This window comes from Podarcis muralis, chromosome 9 (assembly GCF_964188315.1).
Source record: "Podarcis muralis chromosome 9, rPodMur119.hap1.1, whole genome shotgun sequence".
In the NCBI taxonomy this organism is placed as follows: domain Eukaryota; kingdom Metazoa; phylum Chordata; class Lepidosauria; order Squamata; family Lacertidae; genus Podarcis; species Podarcis muralis.
This window is the reverse complement of record NC_135663.1, coordinates 18,809,100-18,827,493: the sequence shown is the minus strand read 5'-3', so window position 1 is coordinate 18,827,493 and position 18,394 is coordinate 18,809,100. Positions and strand designations below refer to the sequence as shown.

The 18,394-nt window shown below is 41.2% G+C and overlaps 1 protein-coding gene across 5 annotated transcripts in view; it reads right to left on the bottom strand.

Annotated features, from left to right (window-relative positions):
• Positions 1 to 18,394, bottom strand: part of LOC114604147 (melanopsin) — a 42,564-nt gene that overhangs the window by 3,881 nt on the left and 20,289 nt on the right. For 3 of the 5 annotated variants that reach the window (XM_077933836.1, XM_077933838.1, XM_028743997.2), the window contains 6 exons: positions 15,373 to 15,506; positions 14,812 to 15,015; positions 11,298 to 11,469; positions 9,947 to 10,105; positions 8,662 to 8,769; positions 4,107 to 4,281 (listed from right to left, as the gene is read on the bottom strand). In XM_077933836.1, coding sequence (XP_077789962.1) covers positions 4,107 to 4,281; positions 8,662 to 8,769; positions 9,947 to 10,105; positions 11,298 to 11,469; positions 14,812 to 15,015; positions 15,373 to 15,506 — 952 coding nt within the window. The remainder of the gene's footprint in view (positions 1 to 4,106; positions 4,282 to 8,661; positions 8,770 to 9,946; positions 10,106 to 11,297; positions 11,470 to 14,811; positions 15,016 to 15,372; positions 15,507 to 18,394) is intronic. The other 2 variants (XM_028743998.2, XM_028743999.2) reach the window with 2 other exon arrangements.

Here is an 18,394-nt window from a genome sequence, read left to right as displayed (position 1 = left end):
AGTTTAAATGTTTGGGGTCTTCCTAAAATAGAAAAAGCTCAACAACTTTGCGGGTGTCAGGAATTTTACTTTTTGAAATATAGCAACCCTAAACATAACCATGCATGACTGCTGGTTAGTGCAGCAGGGGATTAAGGAACACAGAGTTGCATTGCTAGACAGGTCATGTGCCCTCTCCTCTGGAGAGGAAGTGGAGCTTCTTTACTCTTCCTTTTTCTCTCTTTCTCTCTGCATCATGCAACCAATGAAAGAAGACATCTGTAAGCTTGCTCCCAAGTTTATAGCACATGTTTAGAACTATATTCTGTATTGTCTACCCAAGAGTATTTTGCCTGTATTATCCTTGCTGCTGCATGGAACAATGCATGACTGAGACCTTGAATCTGTAAGTAAAGCACACTTAACAGTGTGTGGTCTGCACATTGTAAGAGGGGTAGGAAAGAGGTCAGCTGCTATGTGCAGCTGAATGGGGTAAAAAGGTCGAACAACCTATATTCATAATGCTATACTGCTGCTTAATTTTTGCAAGTTTAATCTCTGCTACTGGGGGTCTCTCCCTGCAGGAGAGAGTGCAAAGCCCCACATTTTGAATCTAGTTACCCAGCCATTTTCTTTTGTTGTTCACCTACATATGTGGGCCCACAGGGATTAATATATTTATATTTCCTCCCACAGTAATATCTAGTCGTAGAGGTTCAACAGGTTTCAGGCAGGAGTCTTTCCTAGCTCTGCCAGGAGATAGCAGCTTTTAAACCTAAGATCTTACCTATGCAAAACGTATGCCTTTAGACTGAAATACAACACAGATGCTTGACTCAAAAAGCTTTAAAAACAGAGCTGCACTAGTAAGTCTGTTTATTGGAACCCTGTGAGCAAGGATTAGACTAGACTGAGACCTTAAAACATTATCCATTGTGATGAAAGGGAACATGTTTTACAAGGCCTGAGCACGGATAAGAAACATGGAGTAAGACACTCTTGTGTAACACTTTAGAATCTCATTTGATGCTTGGTGATTGGAAAGAAAATTAAGTATAGGATGAAAGTCAATAAAGTAGTTAAGTGCATGACTGTTTTTCTGTTTCCCTGCTTTTTTATTCAAGCAGCCCATGTTATGGCTTCCATAATTTATTTTGGCAAAGTACTTTCACTGATTCTCATAACAAGGCAGGTCACTGCAGATAAATGCCCCAATTCTCTGTGTGATCCTTTATCCTCATGCACAGATGTCTTCCTGCCAGTCCCCTTTAAATTAAACAGAGCGACCTGAGTCCGGCAAGCAAAATAATATATTAAAAGAACACACCCCTCTCTCTTAAAGAAAATGTAGAATATGCTCTTTGTTGGGAGCTATCCTGGAGCTATCACACATAGAACAAATGCTGAATTACAGCAAAAAACCCTGGAAGCTACAATTCTATATACCATTTCTTGGGAAAGAGAAATTGCATTTAATTCGATGGACTTGACTTGTGAGTAAAGATGCATAGAATTGGGCTGTAAGGTTGCATAGGACATCAGAACGGGATGCGGGTGACACTGTGGTCTAAACCTAGGGCTTGCCGATCGGAAGGTTGGTGGTTTGAATCCCCGCGACAGGGTGAGCTCCCGTTGCCCAGTCCCTGCTCCTGCCAGCCTAGCAGTTTGAAAGCATGTCAAAGTGCAAGTAGATAAATAGGTACTGCTCCGGCGGGAAGATAAACGGCGTTTCCGTGCACTGCTCTGGTTTGCCAGAAGTGGCTTAGTCATGCTGGCCACGTGACCTGGAAGCTGTACGCCGGCTCTCTCAGCCAGTAAAGCAAGATGAGCGCCACAACCCCAGAGTCGTCCACAACTAGACCTAACGGTCAGGGGTCCCTTTACCTTTAGGACATCAGAACCTCCAGATGTTGGTGCCTAGCTATATCTAAGATGGAGTCTAATGACTTCTAGACAAGCAACAACTCCCATCAGCCCCATTGATGGGTGACCTTTATCATGAAAGGGATGGGACACTGTGACCCTGCTCGATCTCCCAGTGTCCTTTGGTACCATTGACCATGGTATCCTCCTGGACTGACACAGTGCATCAGAGGCACTGTATTATTATGGTGGATCTGTTTGTATCTTCAGGGGTGCGTTCAGAGATTAACACTGTTTTTATGTACAATTGTTCTTTTTTAATGAATTAGCAAGATTGTGTGTGTGTGTGTGTGTGTGTGTGTGTGTGTGTGTAAAAATAAATTATGGAAACTACAGTCCTAGAGCATCTGGAAGGCCATTGGTTCTCCATGTCTGTTGTAAGAAATCATTTTAGAGCAGCAATTTCTACTGCAGGTTGGTCTATAACTTATGGTGAGAGAAGAGGCTCCAACGACCTTGGCAAGTGATCATTCTGTCTTCCTGTTGCAATCATTCTCCTTAAGACGGACCTGCCTGATAAGTTATCACACTATACCACAACTTTGATAGATTAGTTTTTCTGAAACAGAAATCATCTCACATCCCTATTGTATCAGTATATATTGGTGCAGCTTTGTCTCAGTGGGTGTATTTAAATTCTAGGATTCAGGAACCTTTGATTTCAGCCGATCTGCATTGTAATCCTGCACTCATTCATGTAGAGAGCCACTGAAACCAACCTAGTGCAGAACCACAATCATAGTTCACAATCCTTAAAACTTTCTAAAGACCACTCATTATTTATAAACTATTTTAACTGCAATTATTTCTCAAAGTGTTTTTTTATACAACTTTTTTTTTCTTGATGGATAATGGTCTGTTCATATTTTCTTTATGAACACTGTCAACTTTTTTTCTTTTTTACACATCTTCCTTAATGAACTTGCCCTGCAGTATTTTACTAGTAAGCCCGTATACGGGTTTCCAGTATTTGAATAACTGGGTTGCTTATAACCCCTTTTCCTCTTAAGATAACTTCAATTCCAAACCATGAACTATGTGAAGCTTCGCTGCTGGAGTCCACTGACCAATCAATCTCTTGTAGTAATTCATTTTAAAAAACAAAATCTCCCTCATTTAGTTTGCTGTGGGAAAACTATAATGGAGAGCTGCTTGTTGATGGTATATGCAAACAAAGGAGTCCCAAGGCTGCATGCAGCTGAAATCTGTGAAATAATAATAGTAATAATAATAATATTCATACCCCGCCCATCAGGCTGGGCCTCCCCAGCCACTCTGGGCGGCTCCGAACAGAATATATTAAAAAGCAACCAAACATCAACAACTTCCCTAAACAGGTCTGCCTTCAGATGTCTTCTAAAAGTCAGATAGATGTTTATTTCCTTGACATCTGATGGGCGCCACCACTGAGAAGGCCCTCTGCCTGGTTACCCGTAGCTTCACTTCTTGCAGTGAGGGAACCGCCAGAAGGCCCTCAGACCTGGACCTTAGTGTCTGGGCTGAACAATGGTGGTGGAAACGCTCCTTCAGGTATACTGGGCTGAGGCCGTTTAGGGCTTTAAAGTTCAGCACCAACACTTTGAATTGTGCTCAGAAACGTACTGGGAGCCAATGTCGGTCTTTGAGGGCCGGTGTTATGTGGTCTTGGTGGCGACTCCCAGTCACCAGTCTAGCTGCTGCAAATTTCATAGTATTTGGGAAACTTTCCCTGAAGAACCAAACTTGGGAGAAACTGGTTCTTCCCATTTCTCACAAAATCCTGTTATATTCATATCTAATTAGTTGGCTTTTGTGGCAATCACCCCACCCCACCCCGTCAATCCATTTCCCCACAGATTGATTTTTTAATCAACTTTAACAGGCACACAAAGCCTTGCAAAGTAAGTGTTTGTGTGAGTGTGTAGGCATGCTAACCTTTTTGCAAGGGGGCGGGGAGCAAGGAATCCTGTGGCTGCTTAAAGAAAAAACGAAGCACATATCTGATTCTACCACTAATATCACAGAACCATAGAACTGTAGAGTTGGAAGGGATCCCAAGGATTCTCAGTGAGGTTAAGAAGTGCTTAATGAATATGAGTTTTCCAATCATCACTCCTTTTAATAGTGAACTCGGGTTGGTGCGTGCCATCCAGCAGTTTAGTCTGCCACCTTTATGTGAAGCAAAATGATGAGACCTGGGAGACTGTCACCCACGCCAAACTTACAGTTTCTGCTGCAGAAATGGAAGAAACACAACTGTTCTTGTTCCTGGCAGCAAAAGAGTGACGGCTGGACATAGAAGCCCTGAATGACGACTCGTTCACAGAACTTGTTGAAAGATCACTTGGTGAGATCCGTATAAGGAATCTCAAGCAAGGGACAGCACTTCGAATAGTTCTCCTAAAAGACATAATAAAAAATACTGTGAAACAGAACAGCAAAAATTTTAAAAAAATTAAAAAACGCAATGAATGAAAACAGAGTGTTTGGAGAATATTTCGAAAGAAACAACAGACTGCACATTTCAGGAGACCCAGCTGTATGGTATAGAAAAGAGTTAAGTCTTGGTTCTCTTAACCCCATCCATATAAGAGCCAGTTCAAAGACTATAGGCATCTCCAGAAGTCCTTTTTATTGTCTATTCATGATTATTTGTTCTTGTGGCAGTATTGCGGGTGGTGGTATTGGGTGGGTGGGTGGGGGTGTTACATGCAATCCCTTTTTCAATGCTGAAAAAGGCTTGAAAATGATGGACATACTGCTTCATTTCCAAGCAGTCCTGGAACTTCTTGCTGAAATGTTCCAGATTTCCTTTGCCTCGTTTTTTGTTGTGCTACAATGCAAGAGTGCCAGGCAGCAAAAATATGATAACACTAGGGACACATTGAAGAACAACTGATAAAGCAGAATGATGCATGGCTGATGGGCCACTATGAATCTAACACAAATGCGCTATTATTGCATCAAGGACATGTTGAAGAATGCATCCACAAAACAGCAGCGGGAGCAAGCTGCCAATCTGGAGAGGCTGACTCGGGGGTTGCGGCACTCATCTCGCTTTATTGGCTGAGGGAACCGGCATACAGCTTCCAGGTCATGCGGCCAGCATGACTAAGCCGCTTCTGGCGAACCAGAGCAGCGCACGGAAACGCCGTTCACCTTCCTGCCGGAGCGGTATGTACTTTCGAACTGCTAGGTTCGCAGGAGTAGGGACCGAGCAACAGGAGCTCACCCCGTCGCAGGGATTCGAACTGCTGACCTTCTGATCGGCAAGTCCTAGGCTCTATGGTTTAACCCACAGCGCCACCTGCGTCCCTAGCTCTACCTGTAGGCTGAGCCAAAGATCTTATGCATGCAGAGCAAATGCTCTGCTACTGAGCTACACTTCATCTGCAAAAACAAAACAAAAAAGCTTCTGCTCACAGCTTTCATACAGTCAGGTGTATGAATAAGCAAGTGTGGCTATCCCATTTGGTCCTAATACATCCCTTTTCCCCAGGACTGCAACCTGGCTATTTCTTACTTTGCACGTTTTTTAAAATTAAGTTCAACTAAAGCAGTCACTTCCTTGGGCATTACAGAAACGGAATGAACTTGTACGTGAACTTTTTATCAATGACATTTCCTGTGCCTCCTTTCCACGTATTATTTATTGACTTCATTTTAATCTCAAGCTTTCCTTCAAGCAGCCCTAGGGCAGCATACATGCCTAGCATTCCCTTTCATGCTCTTGTGAGGTAGAGGACAGGGCTGAGAGAGGAAGTTTGGTCATGCAGAGGGCTTCCTAGGGAACTCAGCTTCCCTTTGTCATAGTTTGGCACTCTAACCAATGCACCATTCTACAGTGAAGGCAAAAATGGTCTGTAAGCTACTAAAGAGTAATTGATTGCTGGCTGTGCATGGAACGGAGCGTGTCTTTAGTTCTTTGTGGGGCGGGTTTTCATTCCAACGAAGTCGAGTGACAAATTAACCTCTTCCCACCATTTGGGAACAAGCCCCCAAACAACAGTATTTACATATTTTTCATTAATCAGAACTAGCAGAAGAATGGCTTATGCAAATACATATCAGAGTATAAATTACTTGCAAATAAATGAGTCTATGTAACTAGCCTCTCTCCCCTCCACACCTGTTCTGAGCTCAGTGCCTGTGCTTCAGAGTTAATTCACACAGTGCTATCGTGTGTATGTTCCATAAACAAGTTATTCTTCCATTTACACAAGCAGAGTTTAGAATCACAGAATTGCAGAGTTGGAAGGGACCACAAGGGTCATCTAGTCCAACCCCCGTGCAATGCAGGAATCTTGTTGTCCGTCATGGGGCTCAACCTCACAACTTTAGGATTAAGAGTCTCATGCTCTGCAAACTGAGGTTGTCACTTGTATTGTGCAACCCCTTCTAGTTCAATATATAAAATAACTCTTCTGTGAGTGAAAGGAGGCCTTTAGATCCATCCCAATATTTATTTTTAAGAGGCTTTGCAGCAACTATAGTTACATGCCTTGATTCTTTGGGAGATGGAATAGAGTAAAAATATAAGAGCGCCTCTGGTCTATCACTATTTTGCAGAAGGGATTCAAGTACACACCAGAACTTTAGGTTTGCATAATTAAAGAGGATTAAAGTGCAATACAAGCCCCCTTTTAAAAAGAACAAGACTTTTGTGGTTTGTAATGTGATGGGGAAATGCTTTGAAAAGTGTGGGATAAACAAATGACCAAGGGGAAGACATGTGAATAACCTGCAAGCAAACCACGATGAGTGCAGACTAATTGTTGTCTCAGAGTAGCCCCACAAACACACCAGAACAAATGCTCAATGGAAGACAAGATATGATATAATCTAATCTACACATAAATCCTGCAGAAACAAATCAGGATGAATAAGGGATACATAGATCGTTTAGAGAAGCCCAAAGGCTGAACTTCTGCAACTGATTGTTTGCTTAATCACCCCAGGAATCTGTGGGACACCAGTAGTAATAAAACTAGGATGCATCAGTCAGTACGTATAGAAACAGCTGAACATTTTAGGAAATATCAAGCTCTTGCAATTCGAATTTAATGTTTCAATTAATCCTGCATTCATCCAGCTGGCCTAGGAGGAATATAGGATGGCAATGTAAATAACTGATACATCTGAAGGCAGCCCTGTTTAGGGAAGTTTTTAATGTGTGACATTTTAATGTATTTTTAATCTTTGTTGGAAGCCACCCAGAGTGGCTGGGGAAACCCAGCCAGATGGGCGGGGTACAAATAATAAATTGTTGTTGTTGTTGTTGTTGTTGTTGTTATACCCAAATTTAAGAAACTTTGCATTCTGAAATCCATGAATGTTTTGATAAGCAAACAAAAAGTTATGAAGAAACTCACCCAAACACGTGATGAAAAGAATGGCCGTTATGCGTCACAGAATGCTGTTAGTATACTACAAACTTTTTATAAAAGATTGTTAAGTGGTTACATTTGCTGCCAAGGATAAAATCACACAGATGATTTATGCTGCCACCTTGTGGCAGAATCATGTATCTATTGTTTAAAACTTTTATGCAGCATTTCCTTTTAGTACAACAGAAGTAAAACAAAGTCATTTATCTATTGGCCGTGATTCAAAAGAGTTATGTGTCCTTGAATCTAATAACTCTGGAGATGGTGCAATGACAGTGTTTGTTTGTGACAATATCAGAATCTCTCTCTCTTTCTCTTTCTTTCTCTCTCTCTCTCTCTCTCTCTCTCTCACACACACATACACACCCTTTATGAACCTAAGAACATAAAAAGAGCCTACTGGATCAGGTCAATAGTCCATCTAGTCCATCATTCTGTTATTACAGTGGGCAACCACTCCATGCCTGCAAGCAACACCTCAGCACAACAGCACTCTTCCCACCTGCACTTTTCCCAATGGGAAACTTGCTCATGCAACCAAGCCACATGGCTTCAGCTCAACCAGATGATGGGCAGCAGAGCCAGAGCCTGCTTTCCTCTGCCAATGAACAATTTGGAGCACACTTTAAGGCTGGGGTCAGCAAAAGATTTCAGCAGGGGGCCAGTCCACTGTCCCTCAGACCTTGTGGGGGGACGGACTATATTCTGGAAGGGGGGGGGATGAATGAATTCCTATGCCCCACAAATAACCCAGAGATGCATTTTAAATAAAAGGACACATTCTACTCATGTAAAAGCATGCTGATTCCTGGGCTGGATTTAGAAGGCCATTTCCTTCTAAATCCGGCCCATGGACAGTTCGGGAATCAGCATGTTTTTACATGAGTAGAATGTGTGCTTTTATTTAAAATGCATCTCTAGGTTATTTGTGGGACCTGCCTGGTGTTTTTACATGTGTAGAATGTGTGCTTTTATTTAAAATGCATCTCTGGGTTATTTGTGGGGCATACAGTAGGAATTCGTTCATTTCCCCCAAAAAATATAGTCCGGCCCCCCACAAGGTCTGAGGGATAGTGGACTGGCCCCCTGCTGAAAAAGTTTCCTGACCCCTGAACTAGATGGACCAATGGCCTGGCTAGAAGCTTACTAGGTTTCTATACTTAGGAATTTTCCTGGTCTTGCAAGGTCTGTGACACACTTTTCACCAAATACCCAGCGTGGAACTCTGTTCTGCAGAATGAATGCCCATGAGTGTACACACATCCAAATGGAAGGAAACACTCACAGTGAAGTGATTCAAGTAATACGTTCTCTTTACCATCCAACAGTGAATTCATTCAAAACAATACATATCTTTGTATAAAATATTATCATAGGGATGCATTCACACTACCTGTATCTTGGGTGAATGATTGCATAGATTATGGGATTGTAGATCGCAGAAGCTTTGGCAATAACAGCTGGCACAGATTTAGAATATGGGTTTAAGGTCTTGGCATAGCTAGAAACAAGAAAAAAACACAGCATTAAAATACAAGTTAATAACTAAAAGGACCAATGCCATCAACGAAGCACAAAATTGTTTGAATATTTCCTGACTGATGTGAGGTTGAAATGCTGTAGGGTAGAGGACCAAATTTGATATTTTTTTCTGGTATTAAACTTCAGGATTTCTGCGAAAAGAGCAATTACTCCAGAAGTATGAAAACATGCCCAATGTCAAGTGTACTTTAGGTGTCTTTAATTATTCTTCACTGCATATCACAAACAAAAGACGGTAGGCATTTTGCATTTGCTTGCAGCATTCTGTTTTTGAATCAGAATGTGTGGGTTATTACATGCACAAGCAATTATCTACAAATCTGCATAGGTGAGGGTGGACATTTTTATAGGAAAACAGGCAGAAAATCAGATACTTTAATGTGAAGTAGAATGGTGCACCACACTCCATTTTCTCTGCAGGAATATTCCGGGGGGGGGGGGGTAATTCACCTCTAACTAGGTGTTTGCTCTAGCTTCTGTATATAGTTGTCCACCCCACTTATGCAGGGGTTACGTTCCAGGCTCCTATACAATAAGCAAATATCACTTAATTGGGGACAGCCTCAAAACACCCTTTAATTGGAGACACTCTCTCTCCAATCCGGACCAAAAACACTGTATCCAAAAATATTGACAACTAGAATTGAAGCTCTGGGGCTGGCTGGAGGACATATGGAGAAGCGGCTGCTGCTGCGCTATTGCGAGCATCAGCTGTTAGGCAGGGAGGCTGAGCAGCCTAAACAAAACCCTGCTGCACCTCCGGTCTCTTTGGGGCTTCCTCTGCCATCACTGACATCCTCTTTGGGCTCTAGGGAGGGGTTCCTCGTGAGCAATGAGGACTGTCCAGGTCTCTCCCACCATTCCCAGGTTTGAATCGAATTATTCATTTACTTCCTGGCACCATGCGTATATGCGGTCGCACATGAGTCTATTGCGCCTAAGTGGGGGGACACTTGTAAAGATGTTTAGCCTTGTAGCATTTATTACAATTATGCCTCATTCACAAAGCAAACGAGGGAGAAAAAAGTTCTTACATCCCTCAAGGGAACTGAAGTTTCAGGATGGATTGTTTACACACACACACCCATAATCCTTATCCACCCTTGAAACTGCTTCATTGGTGGCTTGCCACTTACCCTGCCCACGCAATCAGAGTGACACAAGCATATGGGGACCAGGACAGAACAAACACCACAATAGCCACAAAGGCAATTTTTGCTAACTTCCATTCACTCTTCACTGACTGCGAAACATTCGACTTCCGGTTATAGGTTGATCCTAACTTCTGAACGTTCCTATGAAAGAAACAGCAGAAGGTTTTTTAAGGAAAAAACACTTCATTCAGCGTGTGAAAGGCATTACTAGCAGTAAATGCAATGGTGCATAGCTTCTCTTAAAACAGCACTTCAGAAAAGAGGCAGAAAATGTGTATGTGTGTTCTTCTAATTATATTTAGTTCCTCTCCCTCACCTGATATACTGGTCTCATGAACTTTTGTGAAATAGCTTACATTGGTAGCAGCTTTGGGGTGGATGAGAGCGGGACAGGAAGTACAACTTATTGCTCCTTCCATTCCCTACATTCTTCATAAGGTTTGTAAAGTGGCTCTTGCACATGGTAAGATTTGAATCAAAAACATGCACACCTCACAATGAAGAGGGCTGCAGAACTTTGGAGTATTGCAAAAGATACAAGCAGAACAAGGAATTGTTATATACATATTTGCACTATTCCAGCCTAGTTCTATGAAGCTGGGATTCTTCCATATTTACAGGAAATGGTTCAATGAAAAGTATTACCTAAGTTCCTTTGCATCCACATTCTCTTAGACCGATACAATAAATATACCCAACCAATAAGTCCAAACACCTTTAAAAAGACTGCCCAATTAAGGGCAGACTTCTAACCCCAGGTAGGCAACAGCAGGTTTCAGTGGAGTGGCAGAGACACCACCACATCCAGACACCACCACCCCACTGCTCATGACAACCAAGGTAGAAGAAGGTGGAGAGGAAGGAAAGTGTGCATGTTTCCTGCACCCAAACAAGCCTGGATTGGGCCCCTCACCACAGTTTGCTGGTAGCTAGACCAGTTTAGGGTCCAGCAGCTCCTTGGTTGACTCAGGTCCTGACTATCGCTGACAAGGGTTCTGCTGACAGTAGCTTCTGCCCATCTGTGTTTTGGGCAGTCAACAGAGGGATGTCTGTTGTAGAGTCTCCCTACTGGTAGAGCCAGACAGAGGGGACACCTCCAGAAGTCTCACCCATACTCCCTCCATTACAGCAGATCAGGAATTTGGATTGCTCTGCCCCAGTCAAAAGTCATCAGGGACAGAAAGGAAAGTAATAGATATTTCTTGCCATTGATCCTCCTCTTCCTTAACAAAGTCTTGAAGCCATAAGCAGCAAGTTAAGTGTGATTAAAAAGAAGAAGCAACCTACAAAATAATTATCTATTTATATGAATATGTTCCAGTGCTCTGCTTACCTGCCAGTACTTCTAATGGCCAGAAACATGAATAGATAGCAGTGGAAGATTATTATCAGAGGGATAAAGAACACAAAGCAACATAACATCATGGTGTAACTTCTGTTTGCTGGAGAATAGGATACGTAGTCCCATGTACAAGATATCATCAAACCTTCAGGTATATAGGAACCTGAGAATAAAAATGATTATTAATACAATGCATAAATAAGAACGGATGCAGGAGCTTGACAATTAAGAAAAAGCAGCACTACTTCATAGGAGACTGTTATAGTCTGCTGCAGTAAACATAACAAATAATTTTGTGACACTATTAACTTATTGTGGTGTAATCTTTCAGGGGCCAGAGATCACTTCTTGTGAAAGACAGCTTCTAGCCATTTTGCCACAATAGCATAATGGCACATTGGCATAACTTAGTTGTTATGCATAGTTACTCAGAAATAGTTCAGTGGAAGTTACTTGTAAGAAAGCAAGTCTTAGGTTCAATTCTCATTGGCTGTGCCATTTCATACTGCAGATTGGCTTTCACGTTTAATCTAATTGCTGCTTTTCCTGTATACCTGAAGGAGCGTCTCCACCCCCATCATTCAGCCCAGACACTGAGATCCAGCATTGAGGGCCTTCTGGCGGTTCCCTCATTGCGAGAAGTGAGGTTACAGGGAACCAGACAGAGGGCCTTCTCAGTAGTGGCGCCCACCCTGTGGAACACCCTCCCTTCAGATGTGAAGGAAACAAGCAGCTATCCTATCTTTAAAAGACATCTGAAGGCAGCCCTGTTCAGGGAAGTTTTTAATATTTAATGCTGTACTGTTTTTAACACTTGATTGGGAGCCTCTCAGAGTGGCTGGGGAAACTCAATATTATTATTATTATTATTATTATTATTATTATTATTATTATTATTATTATTTGGTTGTGTGTTGTTCTGATATCCTAAACTCCCACCAGCATGGCTAATGATCAGGGATGATGGGAAATGCATCCAAGCAACATTTGGAGGGCACTGTGTCTACTGCCCCCGATTTGAATAAAATCAATAACATGCATCAAATTATGCACATATCTACTAGGCAGTTAGCCCCTTTGAGTTCAGTTGGATTTACTCTAAGGTAAGTGACACATAGGATGATAGTCTAAGGCCACAATCCTACCCATAACTGGGAGTAAATATCATTGATCTCAATGGGGCTTACTTCTGAATAGACATGTACAATCAATGTGCATAGGTTTGCACCTGTTAGTCATGCAAACACTTGTCTGAAGCTTGACGGTACATCCCCCGCAAAAGTTTTCAGTCTCAGGGAGAAGTATGTTTGCTTTCTTGCTGAAGAGTTCAAGTCTGTCCTAGAAAAGGCAGTTATGATTCTGCTGTCTAAAAATGGCATGCATTCAGTCACCCAACTGGGCCTTATTAAGATCAATTCTTATTACGAACAAATGTATTATGCACAAGTAATCAGGAAACTGCCAATCTTCCATGAGCAACCTTTGAAAATCTTCACATGGTCACGCTGAATGCTTCCTGGGAGGCAAGAAACCCTCTGAAAATGATGCTGGCAAATAGAGATAGGGTCAGCTCCTTTTTCATAGACAAATTTGATAGCATTTATTAATAAGGTTGCTCTGCATGTCCTAGTGGTTAATGCCATTTTCATTATGGGTCTTTCAAGGCTTTTCTAGCAGGGGCTTTTGTTCTAAATTAAATCATAAATCACTGATTCGACAACCCTGAACTTTTCAAAAAGTTATGCTGGAAATTTATCTTTCTATATCTATAGGGGATGTTAAACTGAGAGGTTAATGTGCATAAAAACTGGCCTTTGTGCTTCTTATAATGATATTACAAAGATATAAATATTTTTAGTTTCCAAATATTTGTAATATTTATGGTATTATCTGTCATATATTTACATTTATGGGTGTTACATTTCTCACTACTCCAGAGTGGCTTACAAGTAAAAAAATATAAATCAGGTAAAAAACACTTCTAACAATGGAACAAAATAGACATAGCAGGAACACACAGCAGAACTCGAGAACAAAATCCCTCAGGCTTCTTCAGCTGTTAGGGTTTTCCCTCCATATACAACCAGTGGCAGCTGGTGAGGTGGGGGCAGGAGGAAGCTGAAAGCTTCCACAGAGAAGTGGCAGCTTTGGGTTGTGTGCAACTCTGCCATTCGACTTGTGCAACATCTGTCTGCTTGTGCAATGCAATTTCATTCTCTCTCCAGCAGCCTCCTGTGCACCCTCAAAATCTGCTCCCTCTGGATAAGATTTTGGGGGCATGCAAGCAGAAAGAAAAGTCCCGTTGAACAAGCAGAATGCTGCTCATTCAGTACTGGATACAACCTTGAGGAAGGGCATCACTTCCTCACTGGCATGTGCCAGCTGTGAAGGTAGCGCTGGGAGGAACAGCACCATTCTGCTGCTCCAGTCTTCATGAGAGGCACTCCATCCCTCTTACTTATCCCACACCTGACTGCACAGAGCCCTCAACCAGAGTTTCTGGCAACACTGACGGCTATGCTACTAGATATATGCTGTCTATTAACTGTGGGACCTCTGTGGGATTATCCCAGTGCAAGTATCATAGAACTGTAGAGATGGAAAGGATCTTGAGGGCCATCTTACCTGCCTATCAAAGCAGCTTATATAAATATGGCAATTTAATAGATACAGGTGAAAGAAAAGGAAGAGGATCCACAGGTTCACAGGAAATGTGTTTCAAAATGTGTTTCAATTACAGCCTGGATACTTCACAGAGCTGCAAGACTGCCCATGAAAAATAACTTGACACGTTGAGATTTCTGTCCCTTATTTTTTTCCCCTGCAGCTAGTGCCTTCCTGCTCTTTTCTTCCTTCCTTCCTTCTTCCTTCCTTCCTTCCTTTTCATTTTCTATTTTACATATAAAGGCAAAATAAAAACAAACATAAAATCCCCTTTGATTTCCCTCCCCACTCCATTGTGGATCTTAATATAACAATTTCCCCCTCTGCATCTCTTTCATAACTCTATTCCTGTAAAGCCTTTATCATTCCATAGTTCAAATTTTTACTACAAGTTTTATGTCAATCCTACCAATGTGTGTCATTGTTTACAATAGTTTTTCAAATAGATTGTAAGGCTTCCCCCATTCTTTATTAAAGTCTACCTCTTCCTGCTCTTCTTTTAAATAGCTACATGAAGAGATGCAGAGTAAGTCAGATTCCACTTAAGCATTCTGTTGATGCAGCAGCTCTCTTAATGAGGAACCTGAGGAACACCTACCGGTTCTGCTAGCTAGGACAAGTTGATATAAACCTGTTCATCTACTTATACCAGCTGATTCACTTTGAAAATAAGGACTCCACCACTATAAAAGAACCATATTTCTCATTAGCAATAATGCCCTAGAAATGCTAACTGTCACCTTATTTGCTAATGTCACTTAGCTGTCCCACACATATTTAAGAAAGCAAAGACAATGCACACAAGACAGTATATACATTAAGAAAAGAGTAAGTAACATACTCCATCCAAAGAGAGGACATACACTCCATCCCAGCGAGTAGAGCCAGACAAAGGCAATGATTATGCACGAGCGTTTCTTTGAAGACCTTTTTATAGACTGCAGAGGCTTAGTAATCACACAGTAGCGATCAACTGAAATAGCTAATAAAGTCATCATTGAAGTTATTCCAAAGAGTGCCCCACAAAAAGCATAAAAGTTACAACCTAAAACAGAAAGAAGAGAGTGCAAGGTTTTCATTTTTGAAATGCGGGGAGGGAGAAGGTACAAAACAATCGTGCATATCTTTTCACAGACTGACATGGTTGCTTATATATTATGATGGTACTGGGGTGGGGACGTTGTATTGCCTGGTCCACCTTTCACAGGCGGTTTCATTAAAAAGAAGCAGAAGGAAGGAAGAACTGACTTTAGTGACAAAAAGGCAGATATGCTCAGTAACTCTTAAAACAGGGTCAGTTTGTCTATAACAGCAAGCAGATTTCAACAACCTTCTCATGCCACAAAGACAAGTTTCATGAAATAGGGAGAGGTTCATGTGCAAAACAGCATTGGAAAAGTACCTATGTCTCCGAGTATCCATTCTGTGTGCATGCTGTTGAGAAAGCAGATTGGAGCTTGAGTTGCAGACATCAGAAAATCACTTGCCGCTAAATTCATTATGAAATAGTTTGCCGGTGTCCTCAGCCGCTTGTTGCTTAATAAGCATCATCATGGTGCCCCCCAAAAAGGTGAAAGAAAGCAAAACAGTGAGTTATAAAATAAAATAAACCACATTTATTTAGTTTTGCTAAATAAACCCTGTCACCATACTCAAGACTCAGAGGATGAGTCCCTTACAGCACTTCAACCTCCCCACACTCACAAATGTCAAGGACTCCAAAATTAGATAGGACCTCTTCAACAACCCAGCCAGGATTGTTGAGCTAACCATACCAGGGAGCTTATCAGCCTATAAAAGGTTCAGCTGGATTTTCCTCTCCACATGGACAATATTTTCCTACAGTTACCTTATTAGAAGAGAGCTTAATCCACTTGGAGCTATCCAAGGTCCTACTTTGGTTTGAACTTGATCATTGTTTGAAGCGAGCTTCTGACTCACTTGACTTTGCCTGTTTTGACTCCACATGCCTCAACTTTCTGGGACAGTCATTCATTAATTTATACAGGTATTCTTATACCACCCCTCACTCAAACCATGTACAATATACTTGCTTACCTTCACAGCCTTAAGCATCCACAGAACAGGACACTGCAGATGCGTCAAACATAGTATCACCATGACAATCATAGCACTACAATGTTGTAACAGCAATGCTGTATAAACTTATTCCATGCTTCTGTTCCAGACTCAAAGCACCATTAAGGTAGTTTTATACTGGATTCAGCTTAATAGAATTTTACATATTTATCTATCTTGGGAAATGTTTTCCCACCACATATATAGGCAGGTGTGTGTGTGTGACTGCATCATTTCTGCTAACATGGAGATAATACAAGTTGCTTTTCATTGTTTTGCTCTCTCTATGCATGAAGAACTGAATGGAAATTGAACCTTTGCCTGAATGTCTATATGTAATGTATACTTACAAAGAAATTGGGGAGGGGGGCATCGACCTGAGTATATTGTAGGCATGTGTGAATCTACTTTTTGAATCTGAAACATTAGCGCAAAATTGGTAGGTTAAACTATCCCTTGGCGCAACTGTTAAAACCATCCACTATTTATTTGCCATGGGTGCTACTGGTGCATAATTTCACATTAGTATTCCTATGTATCATCTTATGCTCTCATTCACTAAAAAGATAGGGATGCTCTCCCCTGGTGTAAAAGTTGTCCCTGACTTTCTGAATCCTACCTGCATAGAAAATCACAGTACAAGAAAATTTACCAAGACTATCAGTAAATTATTTTTATAGACCTTCTCTACAACACTGCATTGCTTTCATACCACATTACATCCTCTCAGCAGGTAGCCTGGGTAGCTCCTGAGCCACATCTTTACAGATGCTGGCATGATATACTACTCTTTGATGTTGTGCTTGTTTTTGACAGACCCTGCAGCGTTAGCAGGCAAAGACAAAACAGAAGGAATCAGAAGGAAAGAGAATAAATTATGAACTCTAGTACTGCTTCTTTAGGTCACTAGGTCAAATCTTTCCTTGTTTAAGCATGACCAAAAGTCATTACTATCTGACTGCTGCTCAGTGATCCATGTGGCATTACTCAGCAGTTTCAGTTCACCTAGAACTCAAAGCCACAGCTGTCAACGTCCACAGAAAGTTCATCAGAATATCAGGGCACAGCGCCTGAACTCCCTTATATCTGGAAGGCAACCTAGTCATAAACAAATTAATGTTCAGAAGGTACATTTGCCCCCATTGCTACTACTTTTGGAACTCAAATTCTAAAATATCCCAAGCTCAAGTTGTCTCTCTCCCACTTAAATAGATATATTTTGCAAATGTGTGATTTGCTGGGAGGAAATGTTGACGAGATTTAAAAGAACGGCACACATGACATGCAGAACAAGGCTGTTGTGCAAAAGAACATCCCATCACCGGCTCAAAATATTGTGACAATTTTAGAACCTAGGAGGTATCACCCTCAATTTCTAGTGATATTTTCACAACAGTCTATCACTGTTTTTATGGTAGCCTTTCATGAAGATTATATGTGACACTGTGATGTGACACCAGTAAGATGTTAAAACAAAACATGCTTTCATTTTCAGTGGCTGAGCTCAGAGCAATGTTAAAAGATAATGAGCAACTTGTTTCAGCAATAGAAAAACCATTACCTGGACAAAACAAACCAGGGCAAATTCTGACCTCCTATATGGAATCAGAGAAAATGTTTTTAAAATAAGTCATTTCAATCTCTCACAATAGAAAGTCTCAAAACTGAAATTCTTATACGAGTGGTTAACTTGGCCACTGTATTTCTGTTTACCATTGTATATTATTGAGGTAACAAAAACATAATAGAAAGTTGGAATGTGAATTTCATCAAGCATTCCACTACGATATACACAGTCTAAAAATCTTATTCACAATTATATGTGCAAATACCTACTTGTGTTGGCAGTATTAATGCTAGAACAGATAGGGCTTGCCAGTATTTTGGTATTTATTTTATTTATTTTATTTTATTTATTTATTTATAAGCACATCCTTTTCACATAGAAGTTGCAATCCTGTGTATGTTTCTTCTCTAGTATAATGGTGCTTTTCAGAGTGCCTGTTGAAATTCTGCACATCTCCCATTCCTGCCTAGTCATACCTCTCTCATATTCACTTTGTTGCTTTCTGGTGCCTGTTGGTTATATTTCCAAGCAGGCTTTTGAACCAGCCTCTTGTTTTCCCACCATCCCTTTGAATACAGCACCACTGCTTTAATCATCAAACAGTAGTAAGCAGGGATATACCCTGATCCTGAATGTTCAACTTGCAGGTAGGTATAAGAGCCGTATCTCCCTGCATGTGGAGGTGAGACCAGAGACACAGCCCTTCAAGTTGTTGATTTCCCCCTTTCATTTAAAAAGTACAAAAAAAAACCCTATTCAAACTTATCCCCAGCCTGAA